Consider the following 20088-nt stretch of genomic DNA (forward strand, 5'->3'; position numbering starts at 1 on the left):
GGGCCACGAAACACTTGGTTAGTGTTAAGGTACGTTTGGTTCAAACAACTTAAACACCTTAAGGTGAGAGAACAATGGTGGTTACAGCACTGAACGTTGGCGCTTCATGCATATTGTGAGATGCGTAATTGTCCAATTGTTTCTTATTTTCTTCTCATTCACATATTTTTCTATTTCATTAAAACTAAATCATCAAAATGTAAAACGAGTGTTTCTTGTCGTGTTGCATTGTCTCATTACTTTAAGTCATTGTTCATACTCTTTATTTTTCTGTATTAAATGTTTACGCTCCATTAGCCTGCTGTAAAATGTATTAAATGAACAAAACTTTAGTTGCACCACATTATGGAGCAGAAATATTTCACAGCTGCAGCATGAATTCTTTCTCTAAAATGAATAACTTGCCCCTCTCTGTCTCTCGCTCTCTCTTTCTGTCGCTCTACCTCTCTCGTTCTCAAAGCACCCGACAGCACCTCGGGGGTTATATCAAAGACCATCGACATCTGTTTGCACAAAGAGGGGAGCAGCTTTGGTTTCGTCATGAGAGGTAACCATCAGTCAAATACATAACTGTATATTTAGAGAACTATATGACTAGTTATGCTTGACATGGCGCCATGTTGGAATGGTGCCACTAAAAGGAGAATTTAAAAAAAAAAAATTGAAGTTACGCAACAAATCGACAGTAAAATGAGTCGATGGTGACTTGGTTTGAAGTGACTTGGGACGGGAACTGTGGACTCGTGGGTGAAAGTCCTATGTTTGTTCCATCCAACCCGCCCCACCAATCACCCCACATAGACTTTCTTGCTCTTTGTGTCCGTCGCTGCTCTGACCATTTAATAAGATGGTGGATGGGTCCCCTACAGAAGCCAAAGGGTGCTATGACCAAGCTACGGTATTTGACGAGTTACAAGTGAGAACGGGTTGATTTGATGTCATCAGCTTTCACCTTTGCTCTTCTTGCAGGCGGTACCCACGAGGACTGGCACAAGTCACGCCCCCTAGTGGTCACCTACGTCAGGCCAGGAGGCCCTGCAGACAGGTAGCACTGACTGCACACTCATGCAACCTTAAACCCGCATATACTGTACTGTCAGCTACATGTGCGTAAGTGTGCAAACTCACACAAAGTCACATGCATGCTCACAGAAACAAACATATTCATGCTCATACAGTTGCACTGAGACAGTCTCTTATGGGGGTGAAAAGGGAAGTCTAGGAATAATGAAAGCCAGACACTGGCCTCCATTGAGTTTAAACCAACAGCGGCACATCTCGGCCACTTCCAGTCAGGAGTCTGGGAGATTTGCCTGCGCCCTCATGCGAATAAACCCCAAGGATACTGGTGTCAGATCCTGTGACCGTCACTGGTATGTTGACAGTTATGTGTTACTCACAGCTGCAGCTGCATGAATCACCTCATATAAAACCCGGTTTAATACAATTGCCTAGAAACCCTCATTCTGTCGATGAAGCGTCATCTACTTGTGGTAGAACCCTGGTTGAACCCCCCCATGAACACAGACAGTTGGCCTCTTCCACTTCCTGTTTGAGGAGTGTAAGAGGCCATCTTAACTTATTGCACATGCTTTGGTCAAGAGAGGACTCAACATGAAGCCTAAACAAGCTACAGCTTTGTCTTTCAAGTGACAATGACAACAGACAGTTAGCTAAAGGTGCACTCCAATTACAAAGCAAGCATATCATGCCATACATGATGCAGTGTGAGAACACAAAACTGCATCATGTCATCACTTTGTAAGAAATTCTAACACGTTTTTAGTGCAGTTGGGTGAATTGGTCACCAAAGGATTGTTGGTAATTTGATAGATTCAGTTTGTTGCCCAGCTCTAGTTCGCTGCTATGTTCTCCTGACGCTGATCTCATAGAAATGTTAGTATTTAATATACACTACAACTAATGTAAATAAGGCTCCTGGTACAACAACATCTTGCTTTAAGTTTTAAATGTGTCATCTTTTTTGCAATCACACAAAGCTCACTGCTCGGTCCCATTTAGAAAACGACATATTCTACTGCGCTGCTTCTTCACTGTTATCCAGCCAAGACACAGCAGGAAGAGTTTGATCAGATAAAGTGTAACTCCTTTCTTCTGATCACGCAGCAGCTTCAGTCAGTTGATGCTAGACTAGAGAACTGGGAGATGCTATTTTTATTCTTCTGGCAACTCTCTGTGAAAGATTTGCATGCAGTAATACATCAGGACACGTGCAGTACTACATCAGGACACGTGCAGTACTACATCAGGACACGTGCAGTACTACATCAGGACACGTGCAGTACTACATCAGGACACGTGCAGTACTACATCAGGACACGTGCAGTACTACATCAGGACACGTGCAGTAATACATCAGGACACGTGCAGTACTACATCAGGACACGTGCAGTACTACATCAGGACACGTGCAGTACTACATCAGGACACGTGCAGTACTACATCAGGACACGTGCAGTAATACATCAGGACACGTGCAGTACTACATCAGGACACGTGCAGTACTACATCAGGACACGTGCAGTACTACATCAGGACACGTGCAGTACTACATCAGGACACGTGCAGTACTACATCAGGACACGTGCAGTAATACATCAGGACACGTGCAGTAATACATCAGGACACGTGCAGTACTACATCAGGACACGTGCAGTACTACATCAGGACACGTGCAGTACTACATCAGGACACGTGCAGTAATACATCAGGACACGTGCAGTACTACATCAGGACACGTGCAGAATGGCTTCCTGAAACTAAGCAGTTATGTTTCCACAGAGCAAGTGAATGAACGCTTGTTGGAGATCTTGAACGCATCTTGTAAAAGGACTGTTTCATTGTGAGCCAATGTATATTTCTCAAAATTGATTGCAGATCAACCAAATCTGTTGATTTTGCATCATTCATGGCCTTACTCTAGCTCGTCCTCCACAGGTCCACACACTCTGACGAGACTGGGACAAAGCCAGATTAAATTCCATCTTACTATTGAGTTATTTTTGCCCCGAAGCTCATCTAACAGCGCTTCCAAAGGAAATCAAAATGTGGGTCAGTCCAGGGGAAGCGAATGTGATATTCATGCTGCTTTATATCCCATTTATGTGACAATTGGAGAAAAGTTAATCCGCAGCACCGTACAGTCCCAGGAGTGCCTACACTTTTAGCATCACCCGGTGGGAATTAAAGAAGCGGCAACTCTAAAAATGTGTTTGCGCCGTGCTGTTTAATGAAGGATCACCAAGAAAAATGCTTCGACTGTGTCGTCATTTGAACAGGAAATAAAAAGTCAGAGAGTCTGCAAGCTTTTAAAAGAGGCTAAATGTCACTGAAGTCCGTAAGACTTCAGTGTTTCAACAACTTGAGTCAGAGCTGTATGTAAGATGTGGCTGATATTTGTTTTAATATCTTTAACGTGGAAATGACTCCTTCATTGAGTTGACATGTTAGAGTTGAATGTTTTTCAGAGAGAATTTGGGATATTTCTTTGTATCACTTCATAAATCTGAAAATACTGTCAACAGCCTTAATAAAACATCGTGCATGCTTTTAGGATTCAAATATTGTATAAATCAGACTATGAGTGATGTGTGAACAAACCCCTCTGTGTGAACCTTCAGCACACAGAGAGGAATGAAAGAGTAAAGTTTGGTGAATGTAAGAGCTGCTGAAGTGGAGATTTATCATCAGAGTCTGAGAACAAACTCATTTAGAGGAAACGTCCTTTAAGATAAGCTGTTGAACATGTGGACTCTGTTGTTACACTCAGATCAAACGTAGATGACAGCAGACATCAGGTTTTGGTGTTTCAATTGCATATTTAAACAAAATCTCAGTAAACTTGTAATACAAAAAAGAATTGTCTTAATGTGAGTGATGAAGTGGTGAAGTTTCATGGTGATATCTGTGAGTTCATGTTTTGACTCTATTCACCTGTAGAGTCTCTAAATGTCTGTAACGTAACTAAACGTCTCTTTAAGAGTACAGCCGGCAGCTTTTTTATCTGGGAAAGAACTGCACTGCTGTTTACTGTTTACTATTACCATTGCTCTGTCCACCTGTTTACCAGGTTAGATCTGTGTTGTAATTGTTTTTACTTGACTTCATATTTCTTGTGACTTTTATCATACGACCTCCTTCCAGCCTCTTGGACTCGGCTGAGCTTGCATCATGTCGTTAAGAAGCTTCGTAGCTTCTGGTGTCACACTTTACAACTCCTGGCTGGTCTGATGACAGCTCTGTACTGCTCACACTCTGGCAGCATGAATACAGCTCTCTGCCTGAAAAACAACTAAATAAATGCTGCGTAATTAAATAAATAATGGCCTGAAATATGCCTTTGATTGCCTTTAGAATATGATATATGATATATATGATATATATGATATTTAGAATATTGAGCATCTAGTCTGCAAAAGTCTGTTAGTCAACCAGGGACTTCTCTAAAAACACAATACCCTCATTTTAATGAAACCAGGTCGGATTAAAAAAATGTCAAATCTTGATATTTAGAAGACGAGCAGTGAGATCTGCCGTCTCAGGGCTGATTCCACTGTGTTTGTCCTGCGTTTGAACTCGAGGAGAGACTGTAAGTCTCAGACAGAGGGAGGAAAGAGGATGAGATCAGAAAGACGGAGACTATAAGAGCGGAGAGAAGCTCGGGCCAAGTAGGACAGCAGGAAGTCAGATGACGACATGAGAGAGATGCTGAGAGAGGAAAAGATGTTTTGGAGGCGAGGACTGAAGACGGAGGAGGAAGATGGGGGAGGACATAAAAGAGATGGAAGAGGAAGTTTTTGTTTTGTTCTTTCGCAGATGATACGTTGTTTCATACGTCAACAAAAATAATAAATCATATTTGAACTTAAAAAGAGAACAAATTGATGAATCTTTAAGATAAGAACAATAAAATTCAAGGGCTGTATTGTTTCTTCTGACCTGGTTGAGTTGATTTTGTTCCTGAATTCTCTTCTTTTTAATTCTCTTCCATGTCATCTTTTCTTTTGTTTTGCGTCCGTGTGTGTGTTCAGAGAGAACACACTGCGTCCCGGTGATCGTCTCCTCAGTGTGGACGGCGTGCCGCTGCACAACGCCAACCACAGCGACGCCCTCAGCGTCTTGGCTCAGTGCGGCCAGGAAGCCCTGTTCCAGATAGAATATGACATCACTATCATGGGTGAGAGACCACACACACACACACACACACACACACACACACACACACACACACACACACACACACAGAAGACATGAAGCTTGAGGCAAAAGTTTCCACACTTTACCAAAATGGCACTTGAAACTAAAATTGGATGTTTTTTTGTTGTCGTGTTGACATTTTCTGCCGCCTCGGGCCGAGCGCTTCCTTTTTTTCCCCAGTGTGTAACGGCTCAATTAAACTCACCCAGAATGCATTGCAAAGAATCCCCTGTACTTCACATCTGATGGTTGCGGCTTTCGAGGGCATTTTTTTGCCTCAAGCTCGTCTGCTAATGTTGGTGATACAGAAATGGAAGAAGGCACTCTGCTGCAATATGTCGCCGTTGTTCTTCATGTCGCAGGAGCATCAGAGCTAAATTATTTTAGAAAATGCCTTTTTTTCCCCTCAATCAGACACGGTGACGAACGCCTCCGGTCCGCTGTTAGTGGAAATCGCCAAGTCACCAGGGGCCACGCTGGGTATCACGCTGACGTCGGCCAATCACCGAAACAAGCAGGTCATCGTCATCGACCGCGTGAAACCTGGCAGCGTGGTGGACAGGTACACACACACACACACACACACACTGCTGTTTGTTTGACACATCCACCTTCAGTCCCGCCCGCCCGGTGCATGTTGTACCGATCTGTTAACCTCCTCGTTCATGACTAAGTGGATACGGATTACGGCGCATTATTTTCCGTAGGTATAGCTACGAATGCTGGACGATACCAGCCTGATTCTTCCAATGATCTCGGGATATTGTGAGAATCCATCTGCCATACAAGTTAAGGGGGGAAAAAAGTACTTTTCAAATACTTTTATAGGAAAAATGTATTGATTAACAGGTGATAAAGTGTATTTATAACGTTATCATGAAAGGACACTGAACATCAAATAAATATTAGGAAGTATTGGACCATTTGTTCGATGTGAAAATGCAGATATATCATCATATATTCAATGTGCAGTAATAATGAAGCGATCTGCTTCGCAGTTTTTAATTTTCATGTTGAACCATAATCATGGAAAACACAACAACCAACGTGATGATGTCATATGAATGTGAATGCAGCAGTTGAAGAACCTCTTGTCTTCAATACGTCTCCTCTCCCACTAGAGATAGCTGCAGTTGGGTTACAGATATGCAACGGCTGTCTGTCTCTCTCTGTCTCTCTCTCTCTCTCTCTCTCTCTCTCTCTAAGACACACTCACACACATCTAGCCCTGTAACTAACACAGACAGGAGGAGACAGGATATTTCCCCGAGCCTCAGTCTGGCTCTGAAATATACATGAAGCACTTGAACTTTGTGTCGGTGCTGAAACGAGCTCTATAATAACCTCGGTCAACTGAACAGGTTGACTGAGGAGGTTCATGTTCTGCCACAACTCACTCCAATTCAAGTTGTATGAGGATCGTGTTCAGCAGCTCTGCAGCACGTTGATCCGAGCTAATCAGGAAAACCTGGAACAAAAACAAAGCAGACATCACAGCCGTTCCCTCGACAGAAAATCAATGTGATTTTTTTCCATTAGATTTTGGATTTTTGCAGAAAAGAAGCCCTGTGGCAAACAGTTATGATACTCGCACCACTTTTAGGATTTGTGAAGCGTGAATGCTGTTGCCAGAAGTGCTAGCGTTAGGCTACAAACCAACTACACCACGGTTGCATGAGGAGCGAGAGTAAAAACACCACGAGGCTATGAAAGCGGATCAAAATTCATGAGAGGTTAACACGACATATTATATGTTGTAGAACAGAAGCGTTACGGAGGTGCAAAAACGCTGACTCGTTCCCGAGTTTTGGGACTCGTTCCTGCAGCGCTCTCTTCTGCCTGTCTCTGTGTTTCACCAGATGTGGAGCGTTGCATGCTGGGGATCACCTGCTGTCCATAGACGGGACGTCGACAGAACACTGCACGGTCCTGGAGGCAACGCAGCTGTTAGCGAGCACGACAGAACTGGTGAAATTAGAAATGCTCCCCTCGCATCAAACAAGGCTCGCTGGGAAACAGCACGACACAGGTGGGTGCACTCGTCTTTTACATTATGACAAAGTCATTAACGAAGGCGTAAATACCTGTATTTTTCCATTTTAACTGCAGTTACATTTGGATAGCAGGAAGTGTTTGCGACCTCACTGTTTTGGCACGTTTACACCTGATGGTCCTTTTTTTTACATTGAAAGTAGTCTGATTTACAGTTAAAGCCAATTTATTTCTCCGCTTGGAGATGTCCTGGTGTTGGATAGTCAGCAGAGCAACGTAATGAAGTCCTGACATGAATACATACAACTACATGAAACAAAGTGTCACCATGGCATGAATTTAAAAATACCAATTGTTCTTCAATCACTCAAACACATCACTTATCCTGCGATGTCATAACATCTGGATGCAATGTCGACCAGATGGCGTGTATTTAGTTATGTGGCCAAATTCAAACGGATGTTGTTGTTTTTCTCTTGCACCTTGCGTCGTCCTCCACCACAGCTGTTCACACTGTGTGATTATATGAAAACATTTAACACTTGTTGTCTGCTACTAAAGTGATTTAAGAGTCAGTTTTGTGTGTGTGTGTGTGTGTGTGTGTGTGTGTGTGCGTGTGCGTGTGTGTGTGTGTGTGCGTGACAGGTCTTGAAGTTAATGAGTATAATAATCTCTTGATGCGATTGAAGCTTTTGGCTGTCAGTCTGATTCTCACAGTCTGCCCTAGACTACCGTACAGGCTCGGCATGTGTGTGTCTAAAATATCTGGTCTGTTCAAGGCGGCAACCTCCGGTTCTGCCGAGTGAAGCCAATGCGGAAGTGTCTTAAAACTTTTCTCTACTGTCCACCAGGGGGCGACTCCTCTGGTTGTATAGAAGTCTATGAGAAAATGACTCTACTTCTCTCTTGATTTATTACCTCAGTAAACATTGTAAACATGAGTTTATGGTCTCAATCTCTAGTTTCAAGTCTTCTTCAATACAGCATGATGTTCATTTAGTACATTATGGTCCATTTAGAGTCAAACAGACCATAAAGCAGGGGATGCTTTAGGGCGGGGCTTACTGTGATTGACAGGTCACTGCCGCTACCTGAGCCGTATACGCCGTCTCTACGTCACTCCTCCTCATTCCGTTTATCGGTTGCAAAAACACCAACATGGTGACGAGCGATGGGTGGGATAGGATTTCAGAATCAGGAAGTTTTAGTGATGAGGCCCCAGAGTTTCATGTTGTCACACATTCAGCAGCAGTCATTTTGGATAAATGAACTAAGCCAGAGTAAAAAACCCAACACAAGTCGCCCCTTACGCAATTTAGCAGATCAGAGAGGAAAAACATCTGCACTCATCCGGGTGCCTTTCTGCCCGACGGCCTCTCTCGCGGAAAAACTTGATTGAGGAATATTTTCGGCCGCGGCAGCAACTTTGTGCTTAATTAGTTGGAGTGTTACTTCACCCAGAGCCAAGTGCCAGCTCCTTTTTTATCTGCGCCAGTGGATTTACAGGGGAACCGCTGATCATCCAAGGTTAATGCATCACTGCTGAGGGGTCTAAGCAGGAACAAGTGTGCCCATACATGCAAACACAATGTAGAACCTGTGATGAAGCTGCCGGGATTGTAGCAAAAAAACATGAATTCATTTATTTTCTTTCTGAATGCACACACGCACAGACTTTTATATTTCTATTTCTTGGTTGTTGAGAAAAATCTCTGAGTTTAATGTTGCACTTGACCTAATTAGAGACTCGTGAGAGGTTGACAAAGGCGGGATTTGAAAAAAAGAGAAGAGAAATTCCTGACTGGAATAATCTTAAAACCTTCTGCCTCAGCTCTGCTGTCTGAGGCATTTCATCGGGCGGGAGTTTCATCTCTGGATGGAAACGTCAGGAGGAGAGATGAATGAGTTGAAAGGATAAGTGAGGGATGAATGAGGAGTGAGTGACAGGGAGTGTAACGGCAGGATGGTATTTAATTAAAGTCATTACACCTCTCTTTGCATGCTGTCAGATGCTCTCTTGTCTTCCTCTCTGTTTCCTCTTCCATCCCTCTTTTCTCATGTCGTCTGCCTTTTATCTCCTCTTGTCTCTCTCTTTTGTTCCATCCCTCTTTTGTCTCTCCTACTCTTTCATTTCATTCTGTTCATATTATTCCAACAATTAGTTTAAGTATAAGAGAGTATCAGACGCTACACCTTAAAGGGTAACTTTGGTATTTTTCAACCTGGACCCTATTGTCTCGTGTTTTGGTGTCCAAGTGACTAATGGGGACAAGTTATTTTTAATTGGTCCAGTATTGAGCGAGAACGCCACTAAATGGACTATAACGTAATCACTCAGGGCAACTCCTCACTGTCAACCTAACTCCACTGAAAGCGCTTGTTTCTGCCGCTGAAAGGCTCCGATTGTTCTTGTAAGTGTCTGACAACATTGTGGAAATAAACCGTTTTTCTTTACCTTTCTGTTTGTCATTGTGACTTGAGGACAACGGTAGAAACGTGAGTGAGAGTTGGAGAGAGGAGACACGGGAGTTTGTTGTCGCCCGGTTGCAAAAAAAGCCAAGATAGCGATGGCGAAATCGCCGAACTCGAGGCGTAAAAACGTCAGTCCACAAACTAATGGGCGACGTCGAGATGACAACATCCACTTCTCATATACAGTCTGTGTATTCGACGCAGTAGAAGAGAGAAAGGGTTATCCCTCAATACTGAACCAAATTAAAAGATAGTTGTCCTCATTAGTCACTTGACACAAAAACAGGGGAAATCAGTGTCCAGGTTGAAAAATACCAAAGTTACCCGACCACACACACACACACACACACACACACACACACACACACACACACATACATACACACATACATACACACAGACAAGTTGGAAAGGTCACTGTCTCATTTCGCATCTCTTTCATTTGTCTCCACAAAGCAAAATTCATCCTTTCCTTCTTCTAATCATGATTGGGAGCGTGTGTGTGTGTGTGTGTGTGTGTGTGTGCGTGTGTGTAAAGTGTGTATTTGTACGTGTGTGGGTGTGTGTTAGGAAGTGAGCACAGCTCATTAGGTTACTGATGTTCTTGCAGGAGACCTCACGGCCAGCCTGCCACCGCTTTATTAATAGACACTCTGATTAAAGGTTTTGCAGTTGTGTGTGTGTGTGTGTGTGTGTGTGTGTGTGTCTTAGATTGTGTTCCTGCACTATAGATTAGGGTTGTCGAGTCTGGACGTAAGTCTAGACTGGGTGTATCTTCTCTCATGTGTGTACGGTGTGTGTGCATCTATCCGTGTCTCCTGCAGTGTGTTTCTGGCTTTATTTTTCCGTTTGGGAGGATTAGACCGGAAAACGTTTCCACATTTCTCAGATCTCACCCTGAGGCTCTCGCCAACGGAGCTGAGTTTAGACGAGGCGACTCGCATGTCGAGGAAACAAAAGCTCTGCTGGATGGAGGTGGGGGGGGGGGGGGGCAGCTCAGGATCAACTTCAGAGTTGAGATGAGTGCGTGTGGTGAGGAATTATACATGAAGCCTTGTAGGTTGTCAGAGTTTAGCCTTGATTGAGCGCTGATGATGCCTCTCAGTGGGAGTTTCCCCAGAAGAGGTTCTCCCCGACATCTGAGGAAGTGCCGTTGGTAACAGATGGCCCAGTCCACCGGCATCCTGTCAGGCTTGCATTGTGTAGTCCCTGTGTTTGTAGTCTAATTAACTGACAATAGAATGAGATGATTCCATATGTTTTCTTAATGAATTACAGATTCCCAATTGGTATTTTTGGAGACAAAAAGATTTCCTATTCCTAGCCCCAAGACTCCAGTTATTCCTTTCAAAGCATACCTTATTCCTGCTATGCTATGTTTATGGTCGTCTGTTATTCTTCAGAATTTTGGGGGAATAAATAAGTTGAAATGCAGCCTGACACACCTTCATGTGATCTCACCTCTGCCTTCTGCTACCAAGCAATGGACGGTAACACAAAGTCAATAACAAACAGTAGCTACTTTATTTATTCCTTTTTCTATCAACGGTGATGCACTGAACAATCTGAAGAGGCATTTATGCTTTATTGAACGGTGATGATGGATATCTATGGGTCGGCTAGGTGCAGATAATAAAAACATCACTAGTGCACGCATTCTACCAGGTGAGCTACCGTGGCGGCCAAAAGCTCTGAGGCTAATCAGTACTTGTACTTGTACTAGTACTAGTAATAGTACGAGAAATAGTACTAGTACGAGTAATAGTACTAGTTACAGTGATAGTCATGAGTTCAGGTGTGTTTTATTAACAGAGATGGAACAGAACCTTGTCTACCTCAAAGCCGATACAGCTGCCTCAAAGTCCCAAATCATGTAGCTAACGCTAAGCTAGCACAGTTTGTCACAGCTGTATCAGGCCGGTTGCCGTCCCTTTCCTCGCTAGCAGAACCGAGAGATACGATCACGTACGATGGTGGTTGTGCGAGATGTTAGACATGTTAACTCAAGTTACGGGTCAGGGCACTCGTCTAGAGAATTCATGTCAAAAGTAAAAATATCTAACCGCTTCATTCACAAGTAACAAAATGATGTTTGTGTGTTCCAGTGAAGGTTCAGAAGTCGGACCACCCGCACTCGTGGGACCCCTGTGTGAACTACTGTCACCCGTCAAACGCCACCCTCTGCAACACGAGCGCCACCCTCAACAAGTCGTGGACCGCCTCCAACAACAACACCATCAACAACCTGGACTACTGCAAGAGTAAGAACACACACAAACGCACGCACACACACACACACACACACACACACACACACACACACACACACACACACACACACACACACACACACACACACACACACACAGACGCAGTGGCAATACAACAGTGTTTCTTTCTGTCTCTCTTTTTCTTCCCGTTTATCCACTTCTTCATTCATTCATTCGGCTGCTTATTACTTTTATTTAACTCTGTTTTACTGTCAGGAAGTTCATATGTTTTCATGTTACATGGTGAAACAGGGGACCTCAGGCAGATGTGGCCTCTCATCTAAACCCTCGTACTCACACGAGCCAAACATGGATGAGTAACTGGACGAGCCTACTTGGCCCAGGGGCCAAAAGTGTCAGGGGCCCCTCTGGCCTTCACCGACAAAACTTAATTTAAAAAGACAAGTACCAACATGAAAGAGACTCAAAATGACAACGAAGAGACAAAAAAACGAACAATACTGTTGTTTTACATAATATTGAAATAAAATCTTTTCTCTCTGTATTTTTGCAGCTCTGGTATCTGCCAGTTTCTCTCCCGGCTCTACCACCACATCGGGCCCCAGCAGCCAGAGCTCCAGCACCCTGCCCAGGACTACGGTTCCCATGAGTCCACGTAACTCGCTGCTCAAACGGCGGCAGAGAAAGAAAGAGCACAAAAGCTCCTGTAAGCTCCATATGTCTCACTCTGTCCGTGCTATGATAGCATGTCCCTGAAGGGAAAGGAATAACATCTTTTGTGTGTTTAGTGTCCCTGGCGTCCAGTTCGGTGGGCCCGGGTGGTCAGGTGGTTCATGTAGAGACCAGCGAGGTCGTCCTGACAGGCGACCCCCTCAACGGCTTCGGTGTCCAGCTGCAGGGAGGAATATTCGCCACGGAAACGCTCTCCGCACCCCCGCTCATCCGGTTCATAGAGCCCGACAGCTCTGCAGAGAGGTGAGCGCGCACACACACACACCCACCAACCCACACACACACACGCACACACACGTTCACGCGTGAATGAACGGCACATGACGTCTTTATGTTCTTCACCAATGTGTCCGCTCTGTGATTTACTTCCTTTTTGAACCAAGAACATCTAAAAACTTTGTGTTTTAAGTGAGACTTTTATTTTGGAGCCACAACATCAAACGTCACTTCACTTCCTCAATGATGCACACTGCCAGCGTTGCTTGATCAATATCCAACGCACTTAAGCAAACGTGGAGTTATGTGTACATAAGATCAGTGGAAATATACATACAGTATATAGCCTGTATAGACTTGGTTATGAACTATATACTACATTACCCATGGATCATTGGCTTTAGTTTAATACTTGACCTACAGTTCTCGTACTAAGGCAATAAAGTAGGCCATGAATATGAGATATGAGTTAATTGAGGAGGTTGGTTTATAGCGTTTTGCTGGCTACACTCGTCTTCTTGATTCTCCACAGTTCATTTTGTTTGTTCGCCCTCTGGTGTTTTGGAGAATAATGCAACAAGCAGCGCATCGAGCGTGCACAAAGGCATCTTTATGCCTGCTCGGAGCTGGCGCTATGGTGCTAAGCGCGAGTATAAACAAAGCTTGAGTCTTGTAAAGAACCCTTGAAGACCCCTTTCTTCTAACAAGGGTTATTCAGAAGCTAATGGTTCTTACTGGAACCTCAGCCCTTCAGGGAGAACCTGTTTGGTACCCTTATTTCTAAGAGTGCCAAAGAGTTCTAATACTTTACTACTTTGTTTTATCAATGAATGTCCTGTTGTGTACTTAAGATACACGTTACTACACTATAGTGACATGTTAGTTCGGCCTAACTGGAAGGATTTACATTTGTATTTGTGTGATGAAGCTGTTGTAGCCAGTGCAGCCAGACTGACCTTGTGTGTGTGTGTGTGTGTGTGTGTGTGTGTGTGTGTGTGTGTGTGTGTGTGTGTGTGTGTGTGTGTGTGTGTGTGTGTGTGTGTGTGTGCACATGTGCTTACTTTAATGCTGCATTAGCTGCTTTACTTAGCTTTCCTGTGTGCACGTCAGTGTTAGTGCTTGTGTGTGTGTGTTAGACTGATGCTGGCGGTGTATTAAGAGCTCTGCTTGGCTCTGTGCGATGTGTGGGTGTATGTACACTTTTAAGCGACATTCACATGCAAGTATAGGTGGGTTTTTCCAAATATTGGCATGCAAGTGTGTGTCCCCGATCCGTCACAACTTAATTTAAGTCTCTCTGTGTGAATTGTTAATTTTGTGTGTGTGTGTGTGTGTGTGTGTGTGTGTGTGTGTGTGTGTGTGTGTAGTCTATACTGATTGTTGTCCCAGTCGTATTAGCAGCCTCTCTAAGTGCTGAGTGTGTTTTTGCACCCCGAGGCCACCCTCCCTTCTCCATTAGTGCCCACACTAACAACACTAATTAGTTAACTTCCCCTCGCCCACGCCGGAGGAATCGATAAGTACCTCCCCCCCCCCCCCCCGCTTTGTCAGGACGAAACTAAATAAACCCCATGACACCACCCTGAACTACACTCAACAGTCTTTAGAACCATAAGTTGTGTGCACCGGTGCAAGGTTTCAACCTGTAATTATTACCATTAACGCTGAATATTATTTAGTATTTACATTTTAAATATGTACGCTATAGCGGTCCCCAGAAAACACACGACTCAGCCAGCAGTGAGCCACTTTGCATTCCAATTCTAACTTCCACTCGTTGCTGTGTAAGGTGTGAAGCATCTGTGAGCAAGTTGGAAACAGGTGACAACCTCCGGTTCTGCCGAGTGAAGCCGATGCGGAAGAGTCGTATAACCTGCGTTCTCTCTACCGACCAGCAGGGGGCGACTCCTCTGGTTGTATAGAAGTCTATGAGAAAATGACTCTACTTCTCTCTTGATTTATTACCTCAGTAAACATTGTAAACAATTATGTATTGAAAAAGAAAGGAAAGAAGTGAGGAGAACAAAAATGGAAAAAGAGAGGGTACAGCGAGACAGTGCCGATAGTCTTGGCAAGCAATTTAATACTCAATAGATCATAATGAAGATGTGTGACTGTGTATTAATACAGGTCACCCACTCATGGCTAAATGGAGGATATGTCAACTGTGTAGATGTGTGTGTGTGTGTGTGTGTGTGTGTGTGTGTGTGTGTGTGTGTGTGTATGTGTATGTGTGTGTGTGTGTGTGTGTGTGTGTGTGTGTGTGTGTGTGTGTGTGTGTGTGTGTGTGTGTGTGTGTCACATTCAGACAAGTGTAAATCCTAAGTGTCCTGTAAATCCAAAGGGCATCACGGCGAGGCAGTTAAAGCGAGGCGAGTCACTTCATCTTCATTTCCTCCTGTCAGAAGTCTCCTCTGGGCCACAAAGGGAGAACTACTGTGATCATTTTAGCAGCATTTAATAACGTGGCTCTTACTTTAGTCCAGTGCACAGATTGTAAACCACAGTCTTGACTTTTGACCCTCGAGTCACACAAAGACAAAAGTACAAAGTAAAAACCGTGGTCCACTTTTCCCTCATTAATTAATTTGATCACTGAAGGTTTAACCTTCCTCCTCTGGTCGTAAACGGTGGTGATCCGACACACAGACAGTGAGATTTCCATCCGTCGAGGCTTTTTTTCAGGTCATTGGAGAAACGAGGTCAAAGTTGAAATAGTTTGAACTATCAGAGCGATGGCGAGGGATAAAATCAAAGGTTCCCCTGCCTACGGTGTGAACCTTTCTGTTGGAACTCAGTAGCTCATGTCAATGGCAAAGTGCTACTTGCATGTACAGTATAAGTGAGCCAAACTTCACTTCATTACAGAAAGTCTTATGGGAACACTTTGGAAAAAAAAACATCTACCAAACCAAAAAATGTAAATTGAATCATCAAAACATCATTACAAAATGTCATTACCAGGAAACAAGCATTAGAATAGAATAGTAACATTGTCGTTAGCGACCTAAAACCATATAGAATGTGTCCTGCGTTAATCAAAACAACACACTTTAATGTATGAGATTTGTGCATTCATTATTTGTTGTCATATTCATAACCCCTTTTAGGAACTATTGATTGTGGTTTAGGTACGCTGTTGGTTCGGCTCCTTTTGAGAGCATTCCAAATCGTGTTATGATGTTTGTAAGTATTTTGTTTCATCAAATTGTAGATGCAGTGAGCAGATATAGTTGATGTATTGGTCTGCTGCAGAGTTTTTAACAGAGTTGATTATCAGCCGGGAGGGTGTAGCATATGCCAAGAAAGACCCCATTCATATAAGGAACAGATTCATAGGGTGGACACGCATCATATTTGCGCTTATGTGAACGGCCTTGGTGGAGGTCTTCTAGTTGTGCATTGGTTTTTGGTTGACGTCTGTTGGCAATTCTAAAGGTTGGCAACTTCTAGTTATGAGCAGGCGGCATCCTCCGGTCCTGCCAAGCGATGCCTTTGCGGAAATGTCTCAAAACTTGCATTCTCTCTACTGACCAGCAGGGGGCGACTCCTCCGGTTGCAAAAACAAGTCTGATTGTATAGAAGTCTATGAGAAAATGACTCTACTTCTCTCTTGATTTATTACCTCAGTAAACATTGTAAACATGAGTTTATGGTCTCAATCTCTAGTTTCAAGTCTTCTTCAATACAGCATGATGTTCAAACAGACCATAAAGCAGGGGATGCTTTAGGGCGGGGCTTACTGTGATTGACAGGTCATTGCAGTTACCAGAGACGTATACGGCGTCTCTACGTCACTCCTCCACATTCCAAATATGGTCACTTCTGTTCATTGTTTGTGAAAAAACAACATGGCGACGGCCGTAATCCAAGATGGCGACGGCGAAATCGGAAAAACTTGAGGCTTCATAACAGCAGTCAAACAAACCAATGGGTGACGTCACGGTGAATACGTCCACTTCTCATATACATTCTATGGTTGTGAGCGTCTTTAAATACCAAAGAAAAGTCAAGTGTTGTGTTTATTGGACTGCTTAACATGCTAAGCTAACTGTCTGGCTTTAAAAAGAAGGAGTATTTGCTACCTAAGGGTGAGGGTCTGTTCTTGGACAGTGAACAGTTCTTTGTGTGTGGTGTGTCTACGCTTACACAGGCCGGTTAGCAGAAGACGGATCGTGGATTTGTTCCCATTAGTGCCTCGTTTAACTGGAACGACTTGAAATGCAGTTAAAGCTCTAAACAGGGCTTTACTACCAAAATTGCTCAAATTCACAGGCCAATACCTCAAAGAGGTGGAAGGACTCCTTCATCATATACCTCCATTTTGCCATGGAGAGGTATTTCCACAATGAATGACTTCAACAGTCAGCGCTAATGTGCTTCACTCTCATTTCAGAGCTGATTTATGTAGTGAGGAGCCAGCTCTGGGGGTGTCTGAATGGTGGATGTTTTGGTAACAGAAATCTTTAATATCCGAACAGCAGCATTTCAATTTACAGTAGCTAAAAATAATGGGGTATGTGACACAGCAGGGGGGTCTGAAGCTCCTTCAGGCGTCATCTGTTGATGTCAAATGAATTAAAGGAAGAAGAAAAAAAACGTTCCAGGTACGAGCCTACTGACGATTAGTACTCCTACGTGTTTCAGTTTACTTCCCCCTTTGGGAGCATTTTAACCCTGGAGGTAATTATATCTAAATAGGCACAGAAAATAGCAACACAAACATGTTTTATTTCCGTGTGTTTTTGTAAACCTTCCTCTCTCTTTGCTTTGAGGAACCTTTATGGGCCATTCAGACTGAAACCCAGAGGATTCCTGATTGAACCCCTTTATTAATGGCTTCATAGACACTGACAGTACCACCTTTGACAAGCCTTTGCCTTTCCCAAGGTCTATTAGAACTTGTAAGGGATACCATCCCCACTTCATAAAGCCTGCTTTGTTTTAAGAAAAGCAAAATAAATTGGTTAAATCTAAATTTGAGTCTCCAAACGGTTCCCGTCCAACCAGCAAAGGTGCAGGTTTTGCTAAAAGACACGATACCAGCACAACACCTGTAAGATGTAATGATGTACAGATGGTAAATATCCAATGTTTCCAATCTATCTGACATCTCCTGTTGCAGGTGTGGCCTGCTGCAGGTCGGAGACCGCCTCCTGTCAATCAACGGGATCCCCACAGAAGACGGAACACTGGAGGAGGCCAATCAGCTGCTCCGGGATGCGGCGCTGACCAATAAGGTCTCGCTGGAGATAGAATTCGACGTGGCAGGTTTGTGAAGTCAACAGGAAGTTCACCACATTCACAAGTCCCTTCCAAACTTGAAGTCATGAAGGCCCTTTGTGTTTCCTGTTGTTACTGGTTGTTACACTCAGACCAAAGCTGCTGCCCTAGCAGCAGGATGGCAGTGAAAGGTTTATAATTAGCGTGCTTACTTCTCTGCATTGGTACAGCTCGGCTCTACCGGAGCTCATGTCAGCTACAGGATGTTGTAAATTGCTTCATCCGTGAGGGTTCAAACCCTTTTCGTGGAGCATAATTGAGTGTTTAACGTATATAATTTATTTGCAAGTATTTAGCAGTCAGAATGTGGTGATAGACGTGAACCGGTCAAACTCAGCTGCTGAGAGCTCTTTGTGTCAGAATGATTACAGCTCTTCAGTGCAGGGCATGGCCACGTCTACGTGCGTTTAACCCCCCGTGGAGATGTAACAGCCACACGGACACCCTACCAGTCAACAGCAGTGTTTTAGTGTCCTGCATTCTAATCGCTACAGTGAAGAAAAGTCCTCCGGTTGCATTTTGAAATAATACGTTAAGTTTCTGAACTCAAGCACAGATACTTGTTTAATCAATCCAAGTTTTTCAAAGGTGAAACTGATAATGTATTGAGTTTGATTTGAAGTGAACCTGCTGATTTTTAACATTGTGTATATATATATACATATATATACATTTTTATGTATGTATATATATATACATGTTTATGTATATATATATGAATTATTTTAGTTTATTAGCTTTATTAGTTTAAAGGGCTTTTTAATGTGGTTTTATCCTTTCAATTGAACTTCATCATAAACTGTCAAAGTAACTTTAGGCCTGTTTACTAAAACAGTAACCATTACCTGAAGTAAGAAAAACAACTTCTATAAAATCAATTAAACTTCATGTTTTTTTCCTACTTCATATATTTATTTGGGTGCAAACTGTTCAAATCTACGTTATAATCACACTGTGAGACACTTGGAGTTCATTTGACTTGATTGGAGCTCTGCGGTTATAAATCCTGTTTTCGGTATTGCCTTTCATAATGTTGCATCACTTAATGAGCCGGAAGTAATTATGAAATTAGCATTTATTCTATAAACAGATAAAAAATGAGAATAATTTCTTACCCGGCCATCAACCCCAAACGCTGATGCAGTCAACTCCCAAGCGGAACTATCGCTCTAGTTAAAATAAGTACGACAGCTCTGAATGGGATGAACTTACCGTGAGGCACAACACTGTTCAAGTAAATAAGTTTAACACGCAAGGAAATGTGACCGACGGACCGCTAATGACCTCAATATTCCTGTTTGCAGCGTCGGTGAGTGATGAGAGCTTCTTGGAGAGTTTACAGCATCCTGGAGTGTGGAGCTCGTTACAAAGCCGCCATGTTTACGCCTGAGTGGAGAGTTGTTTTACGGGTGGAATTAGTATCGTGACTCTCGCAGGCTTGTGAGGACTTAAAGTCGCTGTTCGCCCCGGAGAAGAGCAGTTCAGAGGGAGATAAGAGCAGAGAGCTGAATGCCTCGTAATTACAAATGTTAAGCGGGATGAAAAGACTTATAAGTGTTTGTTGCTTTCCTTCTTTTTTAAATAATAATAATGGCTTTTCTGCTTGTGTTTTTGTATCACAGAGTCAGTGGTGCCTAGTAGTGGTACATTCCACGTCAAACTGCCGAAGAAAAGAGGAGTGGAGCTGGGGCTCACCATCAGTGGTAAGAACACACACACACACACACACACACACACACACACACACACACACACCAAACACTGCCCATATGATCTATTATGTGTTTGAATTGCTGGTAGACCACCCTGTGCTTCTTCAAACACACACACACACACTCACACAAAAAAAATGACATAGTATCATCATAATTAACTATCACTACTATCACCTTCTACCACATTCACCGGCATCAAAACAGGAAGTCAGCGGGTAAAGTGGTAAAGC

General features: G+C 43.3%; 1 protein-coding gene across 1 annotated transcript in view; it reads left to right on the forward strand.

Moving 5' to 3' along the window:
• The window catches only part of grip2b (glutamate receptor interacting protein 2b), a 138383-nt gene that overhangs the window by 103328 nt on the left and 14967 nt on the right, over nucleotides 1-20088 (forward strand). The window contains exons 5-14 of the mRNA XM_076095956.1: nucleotides 461-547; nucleotides 970-1045; nucleotides 5052-5197; nucleotides 5632-5779; nucleotides 7077-7246; nucleotides 11787-11942; nucleotides 12466-12618; nucleotides 12701-12887; nucleotides 17986-18131; nucleotides 19766-19846. Of these exons, the coding sequence (XP_075952071.1) occupies nucleotides 461-547; nucleotides 970-1045; nucleotides 5052-5197; nucleotides 5632-5779; nucleotides 7077-7246; nucleotides 11787-11942; nucleotides 12466-12618; nucleotides 12701-12887; nucleotides 17986-18131; nucleotides 19766-19846 (1350 nt within the window). The remainder of the gene's footprint in view (nucleotides 1-460; nucleotides 548-969; nucleotides 1046-5051; nucleotides 5198-5631; nucleotides 5780-7076; nucleotides 7247-11786; nucleotides 11943-12465; nucleotides 12619-12700; nucleotides 12888-17985; nucleotides 18132-19765; nucleotides 19847-20088) is intronic.

The sequence above is a fragment of the Anarhichas minor genome, unplaced genomic scaffold, assembly GCF_050575085.1.
Source record: "Anarhichas minor isolate MPS153535 unplaced genomic scaffold, ASM5057508v1 ptg000021l, whole genome shotgun sequence".
Lineage (NCBI taxonomy): Eukaryota > Metazoa > Chordata > Actinopteri > Perciformes > Anarhichadidae > Anarhichas > Anarhichas minor.